The sequence below is a fragment of the Salvia splendens genome, chromosome 5, assembly GCF_004379255.2.
Source record: "Salvia splendens isolate huo1 chromosome 5, SspV2, whole genome shotgun sequence".
NCBI lineage: Eukaryota > Viridiplantae > Streptophyta > Magnoliopsida > Lamiales > Lamiaceae > Salvia > Salvia splendens.
Window position 1 is genome coordinate 10,258,939 of NC_056036.1, and position 20,106 is coordinate 10,279,044.

General features: G+C 39.4%; 2 protein-coding genes across 10 annotated transcripts; both read left to right on the plus strand.

The window, feature by feature from the left end:
• The first annotated feature begins 1,548 nt into the window (after nucleotides 1–1,548).
• On the plus strand, nucleotides 1,549–5,418 carry LOC121804850 (glutamyl-tRNA(Gln) amidotransferase subunit A, chloroplastic/mitochondrial-like). Of its 2 annotated transcripts, XM_042204547.1 has the most exons (10): nucleotides 1,552–2,120; nucleotides 2,704–3,015; nucleotides 3,228–3,407; nucleotides 3,527–3,621; nucleotides 3,890–3,965; nucleotides 4,082–4,159; nucleotides 4,379–4,472; nucleotides 4,583–4,632; nucleotides 4,733–4,843; nucleotides 5,106–5,418. In XM_042204547.1, the coding sequence occupies exons 1-10, from the start codon at nucleotides 1,587–1,589 to the stop codon at nucleotides 5,187–5,189; spliced, it is 1,614 nt and encodes a 537-aa protein (XP_042060481.1). In that variant the 5' UTR covers nucleotides 1,552–1,586; the 3' UTR covers nucleotides 5,190–5,418. The 2 variants fall into 2 exon arrangements, 1 of the variants encoding a protein (XP_042060481.1); XR_006051219.1 differs by lacking the exons at nucleotides 4,583–4,632; nucleotides 4,733–4,843; nucleotides 5,106–5,418 and having other exon boundaries at nucleotides 1,549–2,120; nucleotides 3,527–3,725; nucleotides 4,379–4,449.
• A 2,511-nt stretch (nucleotides 5,419–7,929) lies between these two features.
• Nucleotides 7,930–19,497, plus strand: LOC121803041. Of its 8 annotated transcripts, XR_006050898.1 has the most exons (10): nucleotides 7,952–8,341; nucleotides 13,247–13,450; nucleotides 13,544–13,674; nucleotides 13,778–13,856; nucleotides 14,223–14,294; nucleotides 14,389–14,461; nucleotides 14,671–14,727; nucleotides 15,281–15,567; nucleotides 18,764–18,801; nucleotides 19,271–19,497. XR_006050898.1 is itself a non-coding variant. In XM_042202751.1 (8 exons), the coding sequence occupies exons 4-8, from the start codon at nucleotides 13,842–13,844 to the stop codon at nucleotides 15,402–15,404; spliced, it is 336 nt and encodes a 111-aa protein (XP_042058685.1). In that variant the 5' UTR covers nucleotides 7,930–8,341; nucleotides 13,247–13,450; nucleotides 13,544–13,674; nucleotides 13,778–13,841; the 3' UTR covers nucleotides 15,405–16,452. The 8 variants fall into 8 exon arrangements, 2 of the variants coding, with proteins under 2 accessions (XP_042058685.1, XP_042058686.1); XR_006050897.1 differs by lacking the exon at nucleotides 18,764–18,801 and having other exon boundaries at nucleotides 7,953–8,341; XM_042202751.1 differs by lacking the exons at nucleotides 18,764–18,801; nucleotides 19,271–19,497 and having other exon boundaries at nucleotides 7,930–8,341; nucleotides 14,394–14,461; nucleotides 15,281–16,452.
• Nucleotides 19,498–20,106: the final 609 nt, after the last annotated feature.

A 20,106-nucleotide genomic window follows, 5' to 3' on the forward strand; every position in this document is an offset into this window, starting at 1 on the left:
TTTGAATGGTGTAGCACCGGCGATCGACTTCACCGTCAACGGAAATGCATACCACATGGGTTACTATCTCGCCGATGGTATCTACCCAAGGTGGTCTACTTTCGTGAAGACGTTCAGCAATCCGCAAGACCCGAGACTGGTTTTTTTTGCGCAGCGTCAAGAGTCCGCTTGGAAAGACGTCGAAAGAGCTTTTGGGGTCCTTCAAGCCCGATTCAACATTGTGAAGGCCCCGTCTCGGCTGTGGTACGTCAAGAATATCGCCGACATCATGTACACGTGTATTATCTTGCACAACATGATTATAGCTGACGAAGGACCGAGGGCGGCTAACTTTTACGACGAGGATAAAGCCGGAAGCTCAACCGCGAGGTCTCCCCCACGCAAAGGTGTGCATACGACAGTGGGCGAGAGGATCGAAATAAGACACACAATGCGTGATACTAGAACCCACATTGAGCTACAAGAAGACCTAATCAAACACATTTGGGCGAAATTCGGCCACGAGTAGTGGTTTTTTTTAATTTTATGAATTTAATTATGTAATTTTTAATTTTTAGGATTTTAATTATGTAATTTTTTTTATTTTTTAGTAATTTGTAACGGTATCAGATATTTTTAATGCATTTTAATATTGTTGAAATGTTTTTAGTAATTGAAGTATTTAAATTAAATAATGGAATGGTGAGACCCTTGAGCATGTCCTTGCGGAAGAGCATGAATGTGGGTGTTGTGCTCTTGGAAAAGAGCAGGGAGTAAAAAAGTAATAAAAGTGGGTCCGAGCCCACATATGTGCTCTTTGGCAAGAGCACGGATGCAGATGCTCTAAGGCCGTCCACAATGGGGCGGACGATAGCACGCCCGATGCATCGGGCGCGCTATCGTCAGCCACTGTGGCTCCGCGGACGACGGACGATGCGTCGTCCGCACCCGACGCTTAGTTCGCGGACGAAACGCGGATGATAGGGCATCGTCCGTCCACTGTAGGAGGCGCGGACGATGCAACGCGTTTTTGTTTTTTGTTTTATTTTTTAAATTTGAAATTTGTCTATTTAAACCTCGATTGTCATTGGACCGATGACGAAATTGCATTCAGCTCCTCCAGCACAGTGACCACGCCCCCGGCTCGATGATTACCGACGGGCTTCAATGAGGTTCTATCTAGACAGACCTCAATGCGCAACCAACAAGACCATGCGCAGCTCATGAACGACATGATTGAAGAAGTGTGGGCCCGTAACCGCCGTCGCTGAGTTTGCTTATTTTTTTGTAATTCGTATTGTAATGTATTAATTTTGTAAATGAAATGAAGGTTTTTCTCAATTTTTGTAGTTATTTAAATATTCAAATAAAAGAAAAATGATTAGGGCGCCCCTTAGAGCAGCCCACTATAGGTGGAAGTGCAATAGGATAAAATGCTGACGTGGCAGTGCGGGCGCCCCATTGTGAATGGCCTAAGATGACACAAATGACAAACAATAGATCTACTGGGGTCATTTCATTATGATGTGAAACATGAAGGACCAAAACGAAATCAGTCAGTCATCTAAGGATGCTCTGCTAATCCTCACTCAATCCTCCGCCAAAAAATGCTATCCTCAGCCCAAACCCCTCGCCTCCTCCGCTCCCCCGCCGCCGCCACCACCACCGCCGCCCTAACCTTCAAATGCCTCCACACCTCCCCCATCCTCACCCCCGCCTCCACTTCGCCTTCGCCCTCCCAAATCCTCACCAACCGCAAAGCCCTACTCTCCCGCCAGACCTCCGCCGTCGACCTCGCCAAGTCGTTTCTGCATCGCCTCCGCCGCCACGAGCCCCAACTCAGCAGCTTCCTCTACGTATCCCCTGACGACATCGTCTTAAAGCAGGCCGAGGAGCTGGATAACAGAATTAAGAACAATGAGGAGGTCGGCCCCCTGGCAGGGGTTTTGGTCGGAGTTAAGGATAATATTTGTACGCGAGATATGCCGTCGACGGCGGGGTCTCGTATTCTGGAGAATTACCGCCCGCCGTTCGACGCCACGGCGGTGAGGAAGCTGAGGGAAATGGGAGCTATTGTTTTTGGGAAGACTAATTTGGATGAGTTTGGGATGGGGAGTACGACGGAAGGCTCTGCATATCAGGTTAGTTTATTTCCGCTCCTAAGTTTGATAGATATTTGTTGTTGGAAAATAGTTACTAATTCAATGCATTTCTCTTCCAATTTTCGCTAATTGTGTGTATCGTGTTACTACTAGATTTGCATAATCGTTTACTGCAATGCACGTATTTTGATTATCGAGATGATCGATCACCGCGTCAAGAAATGTTAGCTGCCATCAGCAATTAATTTACATGCCATATGCTGATGTATTAGTGTTGAAACTTGAATTTGCCTCTACGCACGTAAAGAGTTACAAACAAAGATCTTGTGATTATTCGAAGGTATTTTGAGCAAACCCAAATGGAGTATTATAGAAGGATTGTTCATTATGCTTATTGAATTAAAGGGGAACTACAAGAACAATCACTATAGGTAATTGCAGTTGTAGCTTTATTAAAGGAGGTGGCACTGTGGTGATGGTATCTTGATAACATGAGCATATAATTTATAGTATGCCATTACTTTGGTTCGTGGAGATGATAAACTAAAAGTGATAATAAATCCAATTCACATTATGTAACCATATATGGTTTACTCAGGTGATGCATCTTCATATTCGTTAGGTGACGGCTAATCCCTGGGATTTGTCACGAGTACCAGGAGGTTCATCAGGGGGCTCGGCCGCAGCTGTTTCTGCTAGACAATGTATGGTGGCGCTGGGAAGTGATACTGGTGGCAGTGTCAGACAACCAGCATCTTTCTGTGGCGTTGTGGGACTGAAGCCAACATATGGGCGTGTCTCGAGATATGGTCTTGTTGCTTATGCATCCTCCTTGGATGTTATTGGATGCTTTGGCTCATCTGTTGCTGATACTGGAATTCTCCTAAATTCCATTTCGGGTTTTGATAAGTTCGATGCTACAAGTAGCAAACAAGTATGTTCCTAAATCTTTGATGCTTATATGCAACTTGATGATTATATTTCAGTGTCTAAAGTGAAAGAGGTGCAGAATACCATCCACTCCAGAATATTCTAATCCAATTTAGTGGAACCTTGGTCAAGCTTACTTCTGCTGATTCGAGTGTTTAGATATTGTACTGAAAGCCCATAGGTTAGGCACTTACTTTGATCTTGTCTGTGTTTTAGGAAGTCCCAGACTATGCATCTCAGTTTGTTCCTCTTGATTACTTGGAACCTAAACCCTTGAAAGGACTGCGAGTTGGTGTTATTCATGAAACGCTTGGAAATGGAGTTGATTCTGAAGTAGTCTCTTCAGTCCGCAGTGCCATTTCTCATCTGGAAGAACTTGGATGCACAGTATCGGAGGTATGGTTTTTTTCTTTGATTTTTTTCCTCCTTCCACTTTTTTATGTTGGTATAATCTCTCTTTATCGCTAGTAAAGTGCCAGACTTCATATACTTTTATTTCATTTTTGCATATTTAGGTTTCGTTGCCATCATTTTCGCTTGGATTGCCAGCATACTACATTCTTGCTTCGTCTGAATCATCTTCAAATTTGTCTCGCTATGATGGTGTCAGGTTATACTGTAACCTTGGTCTGCTTCTACAAGTATTGCATATGTTTTCTTTCTGGTCATGTATGGAAATATACAACCTCACACACATACGGAGGGAGAAAACTGGTATGTGATTTTGTGACAGTGTTTCTTCTTGTCGTGGATGTATAGGGTGGGGATGGAGGGGTATGTGGGAGACTTAAATAACTTCAGACTGCAGTAGATAATCTTCTTTCATTGAACCTGCTTGTAATTTTAGTTCCCATCAACTCAATACATTCTGTTTGCAGATACGGAAACCAAGTTTTTGGTGAAGAGCTCAAATCTCTCTATGGGGACTCCCGTGCTGAAGGTCTTGGTTCTGAGGTGTGACTTTGTAATATTTGTGCATAAATTCTCTCCAGGCATTCTCCTTCCATATTTGTGGCCAATAGAGAAGCCCTCCTATATTTAACTTGACAACAAATACTTCATTGTTACAGGTTAAAATGAGAATCTTGATGGGTACATATGCTCTTTCTGCTGGGTACTATGATGCATATTACAAGCGTGCTCAGCAGGTTTGACCGTTGTCACTGTCAATTTGTATTATTTGCTTCAATGATGGATTATTTGGACACTGAATTCTGTTTTTAGTAATAAGATGGTTAGCTATGGCTCTAAAATGCAATTTGGTGCAGTTGTTACTGAAATTTAATCTTGACTGTAAGCTGGTCTTATTTTTCTGGACTAAATTTTTTTTATATGAAGAAAATTGATAAATATGCTGGTGTTTTCAGGTTAGGACAATAATACGAAATAGCTTCAAGGATGCTTTGGACAAAAATGATATACTGATATCTCCTGCTGCTCCCTCTGTTGCTTATAAGATTGGTACGGTAGTAATGTTATCATAATGTGTGTTTATTCTTAATACTCCATTGTTATGACTTTTCACTTGGTGAACTTATAAAATATACTAATGTACTTGGTGTTTTTTCTAGGTGAGAAGAAAAATGACCAGTTAGCCATGTATGCAGGAGACATAATGACTGTGAGTTTCTACACCACGTCATTTATTTTGTAAAATATTGGTCAAAGAATTAAAAAATCCTTTGTATTGGTTTGTCGTTTCGTGATTTAATGTGATGCAGGTTAATGTGAACTTGGCTGGTCTGCCTGCGTTGGTTTTACCGTGTGGATTTGATGGAGGGTCAGCAGGAATGCCTGTCGGTATTCAAATGATTGGAGCGGCATTTGATGAGGTACAGCAAAAATTTTACTTTCTACCAAGAATTTTGAATTCAAACTGTATACTGCTATTCAAAAGTTAAGGACACCAACTGGAATTGGGTTGGGGTATCGGGAATTATATAACAAACTTCTTTGCCAGAAATCACAAAGGATTTGTTGATAATCACATCCTTCATGTAACATGATGATTTATAAATAGGTCTAGAAGTCACACCCTTGAAACTTTGGTTGTTCAACACTAAATCAAAAGTTGTATTGTTAAACGCTTTGCAGGAGAAGTTGTTAAAAATAGGGCACATCTTCGAGCAGACTCTCGAGGGATATTCGTTCATTCCCCCACTCGTAGCTGATGAATAAACTTGTTAATGAGTGAGTAGCATAACCTCTCGAGGGATATTCGTTCTCCATGCCCATGGTCAAAGGATTTGGTAAGATTAATTGTGTTTTAGACAGTAGTTAAATTCTTTTGTTGGTTTTCTTCGCTATTTAAAACTCCTGGTATATCTTCAGCGCATGCATTCTAGTTTAAATGACGAATATCCATATTTCTGAATCAAGTTTAACAATAATTGGTTCTGTTTTTAAATTTTGTTTGGCTGTTGGGAAAAATAAGTTACTGCTATTGTCAAATTGGGATCTACTAACACAACTAAAATATTGGGTCGAACTCTTTTTTGGTTTCATTCTTCTTCATGCAAAGCTTTAGATGGATCTTTTGACTTCAAAATAATTAATGGAATCCATTTATTTACTCTTGAAATTTTAGAAGCTTCTATTATGGGAGGAAATTAAAAGGTCACGTTTGCACAACTCACATTGTGATAAAAATATACTATAAAGTTACCAAGCTCAATTTCAAATTAATTTTCACGAAATTCTGGTATTTTGTGGATGTTTTTAATAACACATTGCTTATCTAAAGGCTATTAATACAGTTAAAAATTCTATCAAAATATATAAATATTTGTGTTCAATATTTATACTAGAGTAAAGGTCAAAATTGGTCCTAAACATATAGCCAGAATACGAATTTGGTCTAAAACATTCACTTTTTAAAAATTGGGTCCAAAACGTTTGAAATCATTAACGAAGTGGTCCTAAATTCACGGAACCGTTAATTTCTGACGGTCAACACTCAATTAATGATTTCTTGACTTAATTAGCATAATGATGCATAATAATTTAATTAAAAAAATCAATTTTTTTAAAAAAAAGTCAAAATAGAGTCCTCTGCTCCAGAAATCTACGCCGTTGCCGCCTATCTCGACCCCCAAATCAGTCTCAGCACCTGCCGCCTCAAGATCAACAAGCCTCGAAAAGGAGAAACACATGAATATCACTATGGAATGTGGCGAGGAGATCACCAACTACTTCCAAGGCCAGAAATTCAAATGGATCTGGATTTGGAGAAAAATCAAAACCTCTCACAAATTCCATCTCCTTAACTCGCCAAAATCAAGCACAAACATCTCTACACGTAAGGCAACACCGCGGCAGAAATTTAAAGGGGAGAGAGATTGAATTGTTGAGCAGCGGCAGACAATTAAGATTCCAAAAAATGATTAGAGAAAGATATGAATTTGAGTAAGATTGATTAAGGAGGGAGAGAAGAGAGAGCATTAAAGGTTGAGTTGGGAGATGGAGAGAGGATGACAATGAGTTGGACCGAGGCAAGAGCAGCAATGATGAGGTCATGGAGCAACAATACTGCTCGACTGACAACGAGCAGGCAAAGGCGACGGAAACGAAGCCATCTTTCGGCAACAGCGACCGCGTCGGCGAAGATAATAACGTTGGACCGCTGAGAAAGAATATTGAGAGAGAGAAGAGGAGGACATGGTGGATGGCGACGATTTTGATCTCGGACAACAACAATGCGGAGAAACACACGATGACGACGATTTGTGGAGGAGAGAAGAAGAACGAAGGAGAGATGGAAGAGAAGGAAGAAGAGGGAGAAATAGTCGATTTGGAATTTCTTAGCATTTTATTAATTTTATATTTAATTTTATTTATTTAATTATGCATTAGTATATTAATTAAGTTAAAAAATAAATAATTAGGCGTTGACCGTTAGTTTTAGACGGAATAATAAAAAAAAGACCATTTCGACAACGACTTCAAATGTTTAGGACCACTTCGATAACGATTTCAGATGGTTTGGACCCGATTTTCAAAAAGTGAATGTTTGAGACCAAATTCGTATTCTGGTTATATGTGTTAGGATCAATTTTGACATTTAATCTCTTTGTACTAATGTAATTAGTGTTCCTCCAATTTTTAGTTTTTGGTTTCATATCCCACACAACCCAGTCTTTCTTCGAGGGAGAACTGCAAATTTAGTTCCTGAATTTTGTCACTTGCATATTTGCAGTCTTTCTTCTCCTCTCACACATTTTGTCTTGAGCTTAAGCATGCACAACAATATGATTTTTTTAAATACATATATCGAATTCACACTTTCCAACAATAAATTGATCGATTAAATTAGTTGGGCTTGTTGACATACTGATAGGGATTCAGCTCTATCGTACGAACTTGTTGATGAATACCGTTGCGGGAAGAAGATAAGTCTCTAGGGTTTCAGTCGAAAACCCTAGTTTTGTGAGAGAGGAAGTGAGGGAAATTTGATGAGAAAAACAATTAGGTACTGTAGTATTTTATTTCTTAAAGAATTAAGTAGTAATACAATTCTCCTATTTATAATCTAGCTAGTAATACAATTCTCCTATTTATACAAAATAAAATAGAAAATGACGTCTTGAGTTTTTCACCACTTTATAAATAGAATTCTCAAAATTTTCACTTCGTCTTTTCCAAGATAACATCGACCTCTTCGTAATCCCTATGGAAATAAAGAATACATGGAGAATTGGTTTTCGATTCATTTTCTCTTTCTTTATTTCAATTTTCTTTATAAATTTTAATTGTTAAATTATTTATGTTAACATGATTCATTAGAATAATACTTAACTCACTAATCTGGTCAAAAGGCTGTTGACCATCAATGTATCAATTCTAGACTAGTCTTTCATACAGTAAAACAATTTATAGAGCGAAAAATATTTTAATTTATGTACTAATATTATAATGGATATGATAAATAGGTTTGTATTGTACTTTAAATTCGTGTTTAGAATGTTGTTGATGCTTTAGCGAAAAATTCAGGCCACTAGAAGCTATATGAAAACTATTATACTAGTACAACGTTAAATTACGTAAACAAAACAACAAAAACTATAATCCAATACAACTTCTGTATCATAACAATAATAGTGTTTGGCAGGAATTAAATTCCAATTCTTAGTAACACAAAAATATAGAGTACTAAAATTTGAGAATCCGAATATAGTTGGGCCTTACCATGACCTAAATGAAATGAAAAAATAAAAAATACCAAGAGGAACGCATTGCTATTGCTATCGCTATCGCTATCGCTATCGCTATCGTCATAATCGGTTGGTGCTGACGTCTTTATTTCCTTCCTCTCCTGCTCCGATCTCATCTAGGTATGCTCCTCAACCCACACCCTCCTCTTTTCTTTCTGATTTTGGTTATGCAGCCGATTGTTGATTCAATTTAATTAGCCGTTTGACTTATTGGTGCGATATATTGGTATATCAGTGGTGATAATTCGACGAATTTGATCTCTGGTTTGTTTATTCTTTGCTTTTATTCGAATTTACTTTTAGTTTTGTTTTGTTTTGTTTTTGTAGGTGATAAGAATTTGATAATTACGAACGATTTTTGTTGAAAATTGATTTGTGCTTCTTCTTTGCAAATTTGTTTGACTGGCAATATTGGGTAATTGATGATTTGATGTGATCTGTTGCATACAAATATCTGAAGTTGATATATTGGGTGTTTATTGGGAAATTGATGTGATCTAGCTGCTCTTGGCTTCTGGTGAATACAAAATTTAGCTAATGGATTGACAATTTGAAATGCTTTTAGTTCTAGACTTTGTGACTTTTCTGTTGAGAAAACCGGGTAATTTTCTCTCAAATAGTGAAATGAACCGATTCAGTAATTTCAGAGTTAACCCAATGGGGTCTACTCGATAAAATTACTTCTCCAAATAAATTCTTTGGAAAGACCGGCGGGGACACTGTCCCTCTTAAATACCAGATTCTTAACAGAATTTATCCGTCGGTGTATTTATCACAATATAAAAACACTCAAAAGAACCGTACAAAACACCACTACCAAACCTGCAAATAATATTGAATACAATATCCCAACAGAAAATAAACCCAGAAATAAATGCGGAACAAAATAAATAATAAAGAAAGAACACACCCGAAACTTTGATAACGGAGTTCGGTCAAATTGCCTACGTCTCCGAGCACCCTCTGCAGAGCCCGCTTATATTTAGACGGAGAAGAGAATACAATATTTGAGGTACATTACAAATGAGGGGGAGTGCCCCTTTTATAGGCAGCCACTCCCCCCAACTTCCTAATGCTCACCGATGTGGGACAAAATTTTTGTCAAATTTCAACAAATCTCCACCTTGATAAAATTTCAAATCCCACCGAACACAAATCTTCTCCACCCAAACAGACGACTCGCGGTCCTTCATCTCGAACTCTTTACTCAACTGAGCCTTCAATCTGTCAATTTCAACTTGGCTCTTTGATGCTATCAGCATATCATCAACGTATAAGAGTAGGTAGATGTAGGAACCATCTTGAAGTCTGCGCAAATATACACAGTGGTTGTATTTGCTTCTTGTGTATATCTGATCCTTCATAAACTTGTCAAACCGTTTGTACCACTGTCTTGAAGACTGCTTCAATCCGTACAACGATTTGTTCAACTTGCAAACCCAACTTTCTTTACCAGCAACCTTGAATCCCTCCGGTTGGGTCATATAGATTTCCTCCTTCAGATCACCGTGTAAAAACGCGGTCTTCACATCAAGTTGAGCTAGCTCCAAATTCAACTGCGCTACCAAAGCCAACAAAATTCTAATGGAGGAATGTTTAACAACATAAGAAAATACCTCATTGTAATCAATTCTCTCCTTCTGGGCGTAGCCTTTAGCTACCAATCTTGCTTTGTAGCGAACATCATCTTTGTTAGGAAATCTCTCTTTCTTTGCAAAAACCCATTTACATCCAATTGTCTTCCTGCCTTTCGGCAATGGCATCAGCTTCCACGTCTTGTTCTTCTGAAGAGATTGCATCTCTTCTTCCAAAGCACCTTTCCAACCATCGCTTTCTGAACTTTCAATAGCTTTCGAAAAGATACATGGAACATCATCAACAACTGGAAGCGCATATGCTACCATATCTGCAAATCGAGCAGGTTTCTTATTTTCCCGCCTCGTTCGCCTGACTACAATTGGCTCTGATTGCTGCGAAGGTTCTTGGGGTGGAACCTCTTCATCATCTGACTATTCTTATTCCTTAGGAGAGTCATTTGTGGTGTTCGTAGTTGGGATCACAACTGCTTCTTCGAACTCCACCTGCTTCGGTGTATACTCCACCTGCTGCGAAGTATCACTACTATTTGGATTTACCTTATTCAACATGGAAGATTCATCAAAGGTAACATCCCTACTTACAATCGTCTTCTTAGACTCCAAACACCATAACCGATATCCTTTAACACCAGCACTGAAACCCATAAACAAAGCCTTCTTTGCTCGTGGATCCAATTTTGACTCAGTCACATGATAATATGCAATAGAACCAAAGATACGCAAAGAATCATAATCAGTTGCAGGTTTACCGGACCATACCTCTAAAGGAGTCTTGCCATCAATGGCAGAACATGGCAAACGATTGACAATGTGTTGAGCGTATGTGATGGCCTCAGCCCAAAATTTTCTGTCTAGCCCAGCATTAGACAACATACAACGAACTTTCTCCACTAGTGTTCGATTCATACGCTCTGACACTCCATTCTGTTGTGGTGTATTTCTCACTGTGAAGTGCCGAACTATGCCACACTCCTGGCATACATCTTGGAAAGGATCACTCTTGTATTCTCCACCGTTGTCAGATCGGAGAACCTTGATCTTCCTCCCCATCTGATTTTCAACTTGAGCTTTTCATTTCAGAAAAATCCCAAGGACTTCATTTTTGCTCTTCATAGTGTACACCTAAACTCTCCTGGAAAAATCATCAACAAAAGTGACAAAATAGTGTCTACCTCCAAGTGACGGAGTCTTGGCAGGTCCCCACACATCTGAGTGCATGTAATCCAGAATTCCCTTCGTATTATGGATTGCAGTGCCAAATTTCACTATTCGCTGTTTTCCCAGAACACAATGCTCGCAAAACTCTAATTTGCAAGACTTCGTACCTTTCAATAATCCTTGCTTGGCGAGAATTTGCAATGATCTCTCACCAGCATGTCCCAATCGCAAATGCCAAAGCTTCGTCGCCTCTGCATCCTTCTTATTACTCGAAGTTGCAGTTGCTACTGTCCCAACAACTGTACTACCTTGGTAGTAATACAAATTGTTCTTCCTCACACCTTTCAACATCACCAATGCTCCTGAAGTTGCTTTAAGAATTCCATCTCGCATCATCACAACTAGGCCTTTAGATTCTAGGACCCCCAATGAGATGAGATTCTTCTTCAACTGGGGCACGTACCGCACATCCTTCAAAATTCTGGTGGATCCATCCTGATTCCGTAGCTTGATTGAGCCTATCCCGGCTGTCTTACATGGACTGTCATTCCCCATGTAAACAAGTCCGCCATTGAGTTCTTCGAAATCAAAGAACCACTCCCTGATGGGACACATATGATAGGTGCAACCTGAATCCAATATCCACTCGCCTGGATGCGATGTTGAAGGTGAAACCGTCAAAGAACAATCTAACTCCGCATCATTTTTGCATTCAGCAACATTTGCATCTTGCGAAGCCTTTTCTTTCTTCTTCAACTTTGGACAGTCTTTCTTCCAATGTCCTTTCTCATAACATAAAGCACACTCATCTTTGGCAGCTCGCTTTTTCGATTTGGACCTTCCTCTTCTCTCCTTTGATCGGCCTTGTTGACGACCTCTTGCCACTAATGCTTCATCTGTAACTGCTTTGGCTTTCATTTTATCTGCCTTTCGCAATTCATGACTATACAAAGCAGAACATACAGTATTTAAAGACACATTCTCTTTACCGTGGAGTAATGTGGTCTCCAGATGTTCAAATTCATCAGGTAGAGACGACAACAACATCAATGCCAGATCCTCATCCTCAAATTTCACATCTAAATTTAGCAGGTCTGCTACTAATTGGTTAAACAAAGTAATGTGTTCATTAATAGTGGTACCTGATCGGTATTCAAATCGGAACAACCTTTTCTTCATAAGGAGCTTATTCTGACCACTCTTCTTCAGAAATTGTCCTCCAGTGTCTTCCATAATCTATGTGCAAAAGTCTCATTCTTGACAGCATACTTCTGCTCCCTGGACAGACACGACCGAATTGTTCCGCAAGCTAACCGATTTATGATACTCCAATCTTTATCATCTATATCTTCTGGTTTTTTTTCTTCAATGGCAATGTCAAGACCTTGTTGAAAAAGAGAGTCTAGAACCTCCCCCTGCCACATACCAAAATGGCCAGTACCGTCAAATATCTCCACCGTCAATTTCATATTTGACAGTGGAAACCTCGACCACGATGACGAAGAACTAGCCTTGTTTTCTTGATCATTACCCGCCATTACAGACTCAAAATAAAGTATTCAATATTACAAACAAACAGAACCAAGGACGAACCTTTGGCTCTGATACCACTTGTTGAGAAAACCGGGTAATTTTCTCTCAAATAGTGAAATGAACCGATTCAGTAATTTCAGAGTTAAACCAATGGGGTCTACTCGATAAAATTACTTCTCCAAATAAATTCTTTGGAAAGACTGGCGGGGACACTGTCCCTCTTAAATACCAGATTCCTAACAGAATTTATCAGTCAATGTATTTATCACAATATAAAAACACTCAAAAGAACCGTACAAAACACTACTACCAAACCCACAAATAATATTGAATACAATATCCCAACAGAAAATAAACCCATAAATAAATGCGGAACAAAATAAATAATAAAGAAAGAACACACCCGAAACTTTGATAACGGAGTTCGGCCAAATTGCCTACGTCTCCGAGTACCCTCTACATAGCCCGCTTATATTTAGACGGAGAAGAGAATACAATATTTGAGGTACATTACAAATGAGGGGGGAGTGCCCCTTTTATAGGCAGCCACTCCCCCCAACTTCCTAATGCCCACCGATGTGGGAAAATTTTTGTCAAATTTCAACATTTTCAACTCTATTTGCACTGTATCAGTTTTATCCCGAACTGATGAGAAATACTAGTAGATAAGCTATTGGTAGAGTTTTGTTATAACAATCTCATTTTTTTTCCATTTGTTTATCTTGAGAAATTGTAGTCTTGCAGAGTTGCAACTTGCAACGTGAAAGAAGCTTTCATAATGATGCGAAAAGCCCCATCATTGGTCGACTTGTGTGTTCATTTGGCCATAGACAATGTTAGGTATCTAGGAGATGTTGGAGAAACTGACCACCATCTCTTAGAGCGCATTTTATGCCACTGTACACTTGATCAGCTGATGCACATTAAGAATAGCACATCAGTAAGATATTTTGTTCATCAATTTGCTATTTGATGCATATTTCTTCTGGTCCTCTAAATTTAACTTGTGATCTACTGATTCTTGGTCTTAAAGGATAGAGATCTTAGCCCAGTCACCGATAAGTTGTGGAAAAGATTTTTCAAGGACAGTTTTGGTGAGGATAGCTTCGATACTGTCGTTGAGAAGATGAAGCAGAGAAAAGTAACCTTCAAATGGAAACAATTGTATGACATACTCAATTTACTCCATTTTAATAAATAACTAATGCAACATTGCAACCTTTGCCTTTGGTTGTGTTATGTTTACATCTGCGATCTCATAAAATAGGCTAAACTAAAAGAGAGGGAAGAGGCTACACAAAAATCTCTTGATCGCATAAAGCAGCGATATCATGAAGAAGATGCAAGTCAGTACCTTTTTCTATCTCCGTTCTTAAATACTGAGATGAGATATTTATGACATCCCACTGCTTCAGTTACCTCCATTGTTGTCCAGAAAAAGAACGTGCTAGTAATTAATATGGGTTTTATATAAGGTTACTTCTGTAAATAGGTTACTTCAAAAGGCATAGTTCTATAACTCTCATAGGATATTAGCTCCTTTGTTTTCTCTTTCACAATTGCAATTTAATCATAAAACTCTCTTGCCAGAATCCCAGTTATGCTTGTAATCATTTTTGTTGGGGAATCTTATCTATAGATGTGAGATAGTGGTGCTCATTGCTTCTTAAGAATTTCTCAGCAGTACCAACATTTTACTGATTACCTTGCAGAAAAAAGAACCAGACAAGTGCAGCTGTGCTCAAAAGTTCCACCTTCTAGCAAGAAACCAAGCTTTTGGGGAGGTACCCGTACTTCTTTCCCCTTGGCTTGACTAATAAGATGTTTTTAGATTTTTGGACCATTATGTAAAGTAAGTATTTTGTTTAACATCCTTAGGTTAGACTGCAAGCAATATCTACAACACAAAAAGCAGCATTATGAAGAAGTCAAAGCTCGAGTTCATTAACAGGTGACTTGTGTTATTGGTGACGTAGTTTTCTACTACTTATTAATTGATGTCGTTTCCATATAACTTGTTTCTTCATTTTTTCCACCACACATTTGCTGTCTGGATTGGATAGAATTAGTTGAACATTTATATAAAAAAGCGTTTATTTCTAGTATTTTATCAAGAAATCTTAGAGTTCTCATCCTTGTGATACTTCTTTCGTTGTGCAGCCGAGAGGTCAAGAATTTAGCTGCCATGAAAAATAAGGTGGTGCACAAGAATCATAGGTAATAACACATTCAGTAACATGCTTTATAATCTGTTATTAATCTCTGTATCTACTGTTCCTGACCATGTTTTTTACTTAAAAGATGCAAATAATCATGGCTTACCACCTTATTAAAACATAAAAAGAATTGTTGTTATTACTATTATTATTATTAATTGTAATTGCAACCAATGGGTGTGTTATATTGCTAACTCAATACTTAATTATTAACTACAATTAAATAATAGTCATTAGATATTCAAATCAAGGGTCTAGTGTAACACCCCGACTTTTCCTACTTTTTTTATTTGTTCTTAAAGACGTCATTTGTATAACCAAATTTTTTTTAAAAACCCAAGTTCTTTATACGCTTGAAGGACTCGACTTACGACCAATGAAAAAGATGCGAATGGAAGATCAAAGAATGAGACATGTAATTTCGACGATGGAAAAGGAATTTACATATGGGCCTAAGAATTAATTCTTTTTGCTAGCCCAATTCTTTTATTTAGTTGAATGCCCCTTTGAGCTCAAAATCAGTCCTCTTAATTTTTTTCTATTTGGTCCAACAGATATCTGCCACTCTTCAAATCCACGAAAACCTCAAATCTCTCCATAATCCTGAAAAAGAGGGATATATTTTCAATTTTGTCAATTGCCATCTCCAAAGGTGTAGCTTATATATATCTCAACTAGTCCATATCAGTTTCAAATCTACAATTTACATGTGAATATATATATATATCCAAACCGTTCTACAATTTTACCTTTCCTCTAAATTTTGAGGAAGCAAAAGGAGTAGGGCAGCCGTGAGTTTCCAGAATTGTTGTTCCACAAATTTTGATCCATCAAATTAGAGGTATACTCAAGTCCCACGTTTCTTTCTCCATGGCATTTTTCATATTCATGTTAGTTCACTCACATGAAATTAATACAGCACTTTGAAATCTTTTGAGAGACCTTTTCAATGTTCAAGCTCTAATCTTTAATTTCCCGATGAAGTGCTTTGGCCCTCTTTGAATAGTATAGTTTGCCAATTCGTTAATCAACTCTGAAATTTAATAAAACTGTGAAATAAATAAAAGATTAGTTTTGAGTGGGAAAAAGGGGAGAGGGACGGATCTGTCGGGAGAGGCGGCGCCACTCGACTGAGGCGCCGGCGACGGAGATGCTGATGCCGACGGATGCCCGGCGTGAGAGTGACAACTGCGGTGTGTGAACAGAGACAGCAGAATGAGAGAGATGGAGCTGCCTGACTTTGTTTTCCCAATTTGAGAACTAGAGAGAGAGATGTAAGTCTTTGTCACAGAGAGAGAGAGTTTTGAGAATGATAATACAAAAGTTTTGGAAAAAGAGATGGGAGTTGAGATTGTTTCTGTTTTGTGAATTGTAGAAGATGATAGAGAGAGAGGAAATAGGAGTGGAATGGCTGTGTACGTGTAGGAAGAGTAGGGAATAGGAGTAATAGTTTATTTGTTTATTTCTTTTAACTTTTAGTGTGTCTAAGTGTACGTGTGTCGAGGGAGTATATACTTTAAATAAAGTAGTATTGAGGGAGTATATACTTTTAGTTTTGCTTGTCTTTTCAAGATCAGTGAGGAATTGGTAACGTACTAGCTAGTATATAGATATGTGTTGGGCAGGGAGTATATACGTGTGGTGTTTGGGAGTATTAGACCATCCACAACGCGTCTCGCGCCGGGCTCGCGTCTCGTCTCGGAGAGACGAGACCCCCGCGAGACGCATTGCAGCGCCCATCTCGTCTCTATCTCGCGCCCGTCTCGTCGCGTAGCTCGTCTCGGCGAGACACGAGACGAGATGGCTCGTCACGCGCCAGGGACACGTGGCACGTCCCCATGCGTGCGTGACGCCCACTCGCTGGCCCGCGAGTGGGCGTCGTCACTGATGACGCAATAATTCGTTTTTTTAAAAAAAATTGATTTTTAATTAATTTTTTTTTTCAAACGGTAATATTACCGTTAAATTTTTATTTTCATTTTTTAAAATTTTTAATTTTTTTACTCTATAAATAATTCTATTTCATACTCATTTCAAACACAAACACACATCTATTCCTCTCAAATCCTCTATATCACTCCAATTTCCATCTTCAATCAACTCAAACAAATGGATCCTTTTGAGCAAATGCGTCAATTAATGGAACAATCACTCGAAGAAGATCGACGACGAGAGGCGGAGGAAGCCGCACCACCCCCACGACGCTCCCGGAAGTACATCAATCGGAACCGGGAGGAAGCCGCCGCACGGTTAGTACGCGACTACTTCTGCGATAACCCGATTTGGGGAGATACCTATTTCCGTCGCCGTTTCCGCATGCGGAAACCGCTATTTCTCCACATAGCGAATACTTTGGCGGCCAGGGAGGAGTTCTTCCGAGAAGGGTTCGACGCGGTCGGTCGTCCCAGCCACACGACGCTGCAGAAATGTACTGCAGCCATCCGGCAGCTTGCGACTGGACAAACGGCCGACATATTCGACGAATACCTGCACATCGGAGACAGCACTGGGCGCTTGTGCTTGCTCAACTTCTGCAGAGGCGTCCTGGCAGCCTTCAGTGACGAATTTCTCCGGAGGCCAACCATGGAGGATTGTCAGTTCCTCCTCAACCTGCACGAACAAGTGCACGGATTCCCCGGGATGCTTGGCAGTGTCGATTGCATGCACTGGCAATGGAAGAATTGCCCGGTGGCTTGGAGGGGTTCCTACACGAGCGGCCACAAAGGCACCCACCCAACCGTTGTACTCGAGGCCGTTGCCGACTACCGACTTTGGATCTGGCACGCGTACTTCAGGGTCCCTGGCTCGAACAACGACGTAAACGTGCTCCAACAGTCCGACCTCTTTACCGAAGTTTTGGATGGTAAAGCGCCGGCCATCAACTTCGTCGCCAACAACCGGCGGTATAAAATGGGGTACTATCTCACCGACGGCATCTACCCGAAGTGGCCGACCTTCGTGAAGACGTGCGGCAGGCCAGCGAACCCAAAGCAGGCTCTTTTTGCGCAGAAGCAGGAGGCTGCGCGCAAGGATGTGGAGAGGGCGTTCGGGGTTCTCCAAGCGCGCTTCAACATCATCAAAGCCCCGGCTCGTTCGTGGTTCATGGAGAGCATGGTCGACATCATGTATACGTGCATAATCTTGCACAACATGATTGTCCGAGACGAAGGACCCGATGCCGGAAATTGGTTCGACCCCAAATCCCCCGGAAGCTCAACCGCAAGTAGTCCGCCGCGAAGTGGAGCGCATCCATCTATACAAGAACGGTTGGCTATTCGGGCAAGGAAACGCGACTCTAGCGCCCACACCCAACTCCAAGAGGATCTAATTGAGCACATTTGGGAAAATTTTGGCGGAGAAGATTAAATTATGTCTTTTTTATTTTTTTAGAATTTTAATTATGTCTTCGTTTTTTTAATGTTAAGTTGTAATGTTGTTTTAATTTTAATAAAGTGTGTTTGTTTAAATTGAATTGGGTTTTAAAAAAATTTATAAATTAAATTGAATGAATAGTAATTAAGAGACGGTATAGAGACGGTTAAGAGACGGAGCGTTGCAGGTTCCGTCTCTTAGTTAAGAGATGGAGAAAAAAAGGACAGTGGGGCCCTCAAATAGTGCTCAAATAGTAGTTAAGAGACGGTATAGAGACAGCGTTGTGGATGGCCTTAGAAGTTAGTGATTCTTTTTCTTTCTTTAGTTTGTTTAATTGGATCGATCAAATACTTTTGGACTGATCTAGTTCATTACATATTTGGAATTTATGTGTTTTGGAATTTTACAAACTTTGGCCTATTCTTAGTGAGAACCCAGAGTTTTAGTATGTTGGGGACTCTTGGGTTATGTGTTTAATTGATGAATCTGTTTTATTAAATGAGAACGAAGGTTAATTTGAGCACACACTTAAGATGCATGCATTGTTAAATTTATTTATTTTACACACTTAAGATGCATGCATTGTTAAATTTATTTATTTTGCAAGGTTTAATTGTGCACATCATGTTATTTCAAAAAGGGTAAACTTGTGCACGTTGTTGCAGTTGGAACAAGAAAGTGTTTGAGGAGTTAAACGTTTGATGTGAGCTTTCTTTTTAAATAAGGATTATGTCCTAACTATTTCTTATATGAAAAATGAAGTGAATATTTGTCATGCCGTGTTTTGTTCTATCTATGGAACCTATCTGATGTGGCTTTTGCCATCTATGGATAATCGAATTCGGGTCTAACTAGGGAGTGAGTCCCTACTCAGGCTAGTGTACACCAATGGGGATCGTGAGCTGTCTTTTGGGTCGGCCGGTCTAGTGACCTGGAATGTGGCCAAATTCCTTGTCATCAATGATTCAGATATGGTAGACATCTATGGGAAAATGACTACGCAGTTACGGATTTTACGATGGAAATGATTTTGGTGTCTCGGGCATTTCAAAGTTAAAACCCCGAGGTCACTCAATGATGGCATGCTAAATTTATTTTTATAAAATGTTTTCGGCATGAGTCCACTGAGTGCATCAAGTACTCAACCCTGCATATGTTTTAAAAATGTGTAGGTTGAGCGGTAACGAGCTCGGTGGGTGTTGAGCATAAAAGTGAAGAATGTCTATCAAATGTTCAGAATATGTTGTGTCTTCATACATAGCATAATTCTACTCTCGAAATGCTTCCGCTGAATGTTGTTTGTTTTGAGCTCATGTATTGTTGAGATAATATCCTTTTGAGTTGTTGATTGTCGAAATGGTACTCTGATTGTATTCGAGTTATTCTCATTTTTTTGAGCTATGGTCGAGTTGTGCCTTTTTCCCCTTTCTTTCCCGCTTCTTTAATCCTCCCCTAGTCGCAATTAGCGTGTTTTCTATCTTTAGAAAATACGGGCGTGCCACCTAGATCATCAGCCTCGTAATGTCAATACGCTCAACAAAAAATGTCAATAAGGATATCAATTTCAATTTACAACAAATTAGTTATAACTAACTTTTTGAAAAATATCTCATAACTTTAAAATGCATATAGCTTTCTCGATTTAAATTATATTTTCGCACAACATATATCAAATTAAAGATAATTTCATAAGGATTCCAACGAGATCTCACTTGCATATGTTCCGATGTCAAAATTTGAAAAAAAGTTCAAAAATTTTCAATTTTTTCGTACAGCAACAAATGTCAACATAGTATATAAAATATGTCAATATAATACATGTAAAATGTCAATATAAGCAATGAGTTAATATTCATGTATAATGTCAATGTGTTAAGAGCATCCACAGCGGTTGAAATCTGCCGTCCTTCCGTGCCAGCAGCGTGGCAACCACTGCTCGCCGCTGCGCTCTTGCCGCTGGCACGACGTTTCTCGATGCATTGAGCACGTCTGTGTCAGCGAGCAGCAT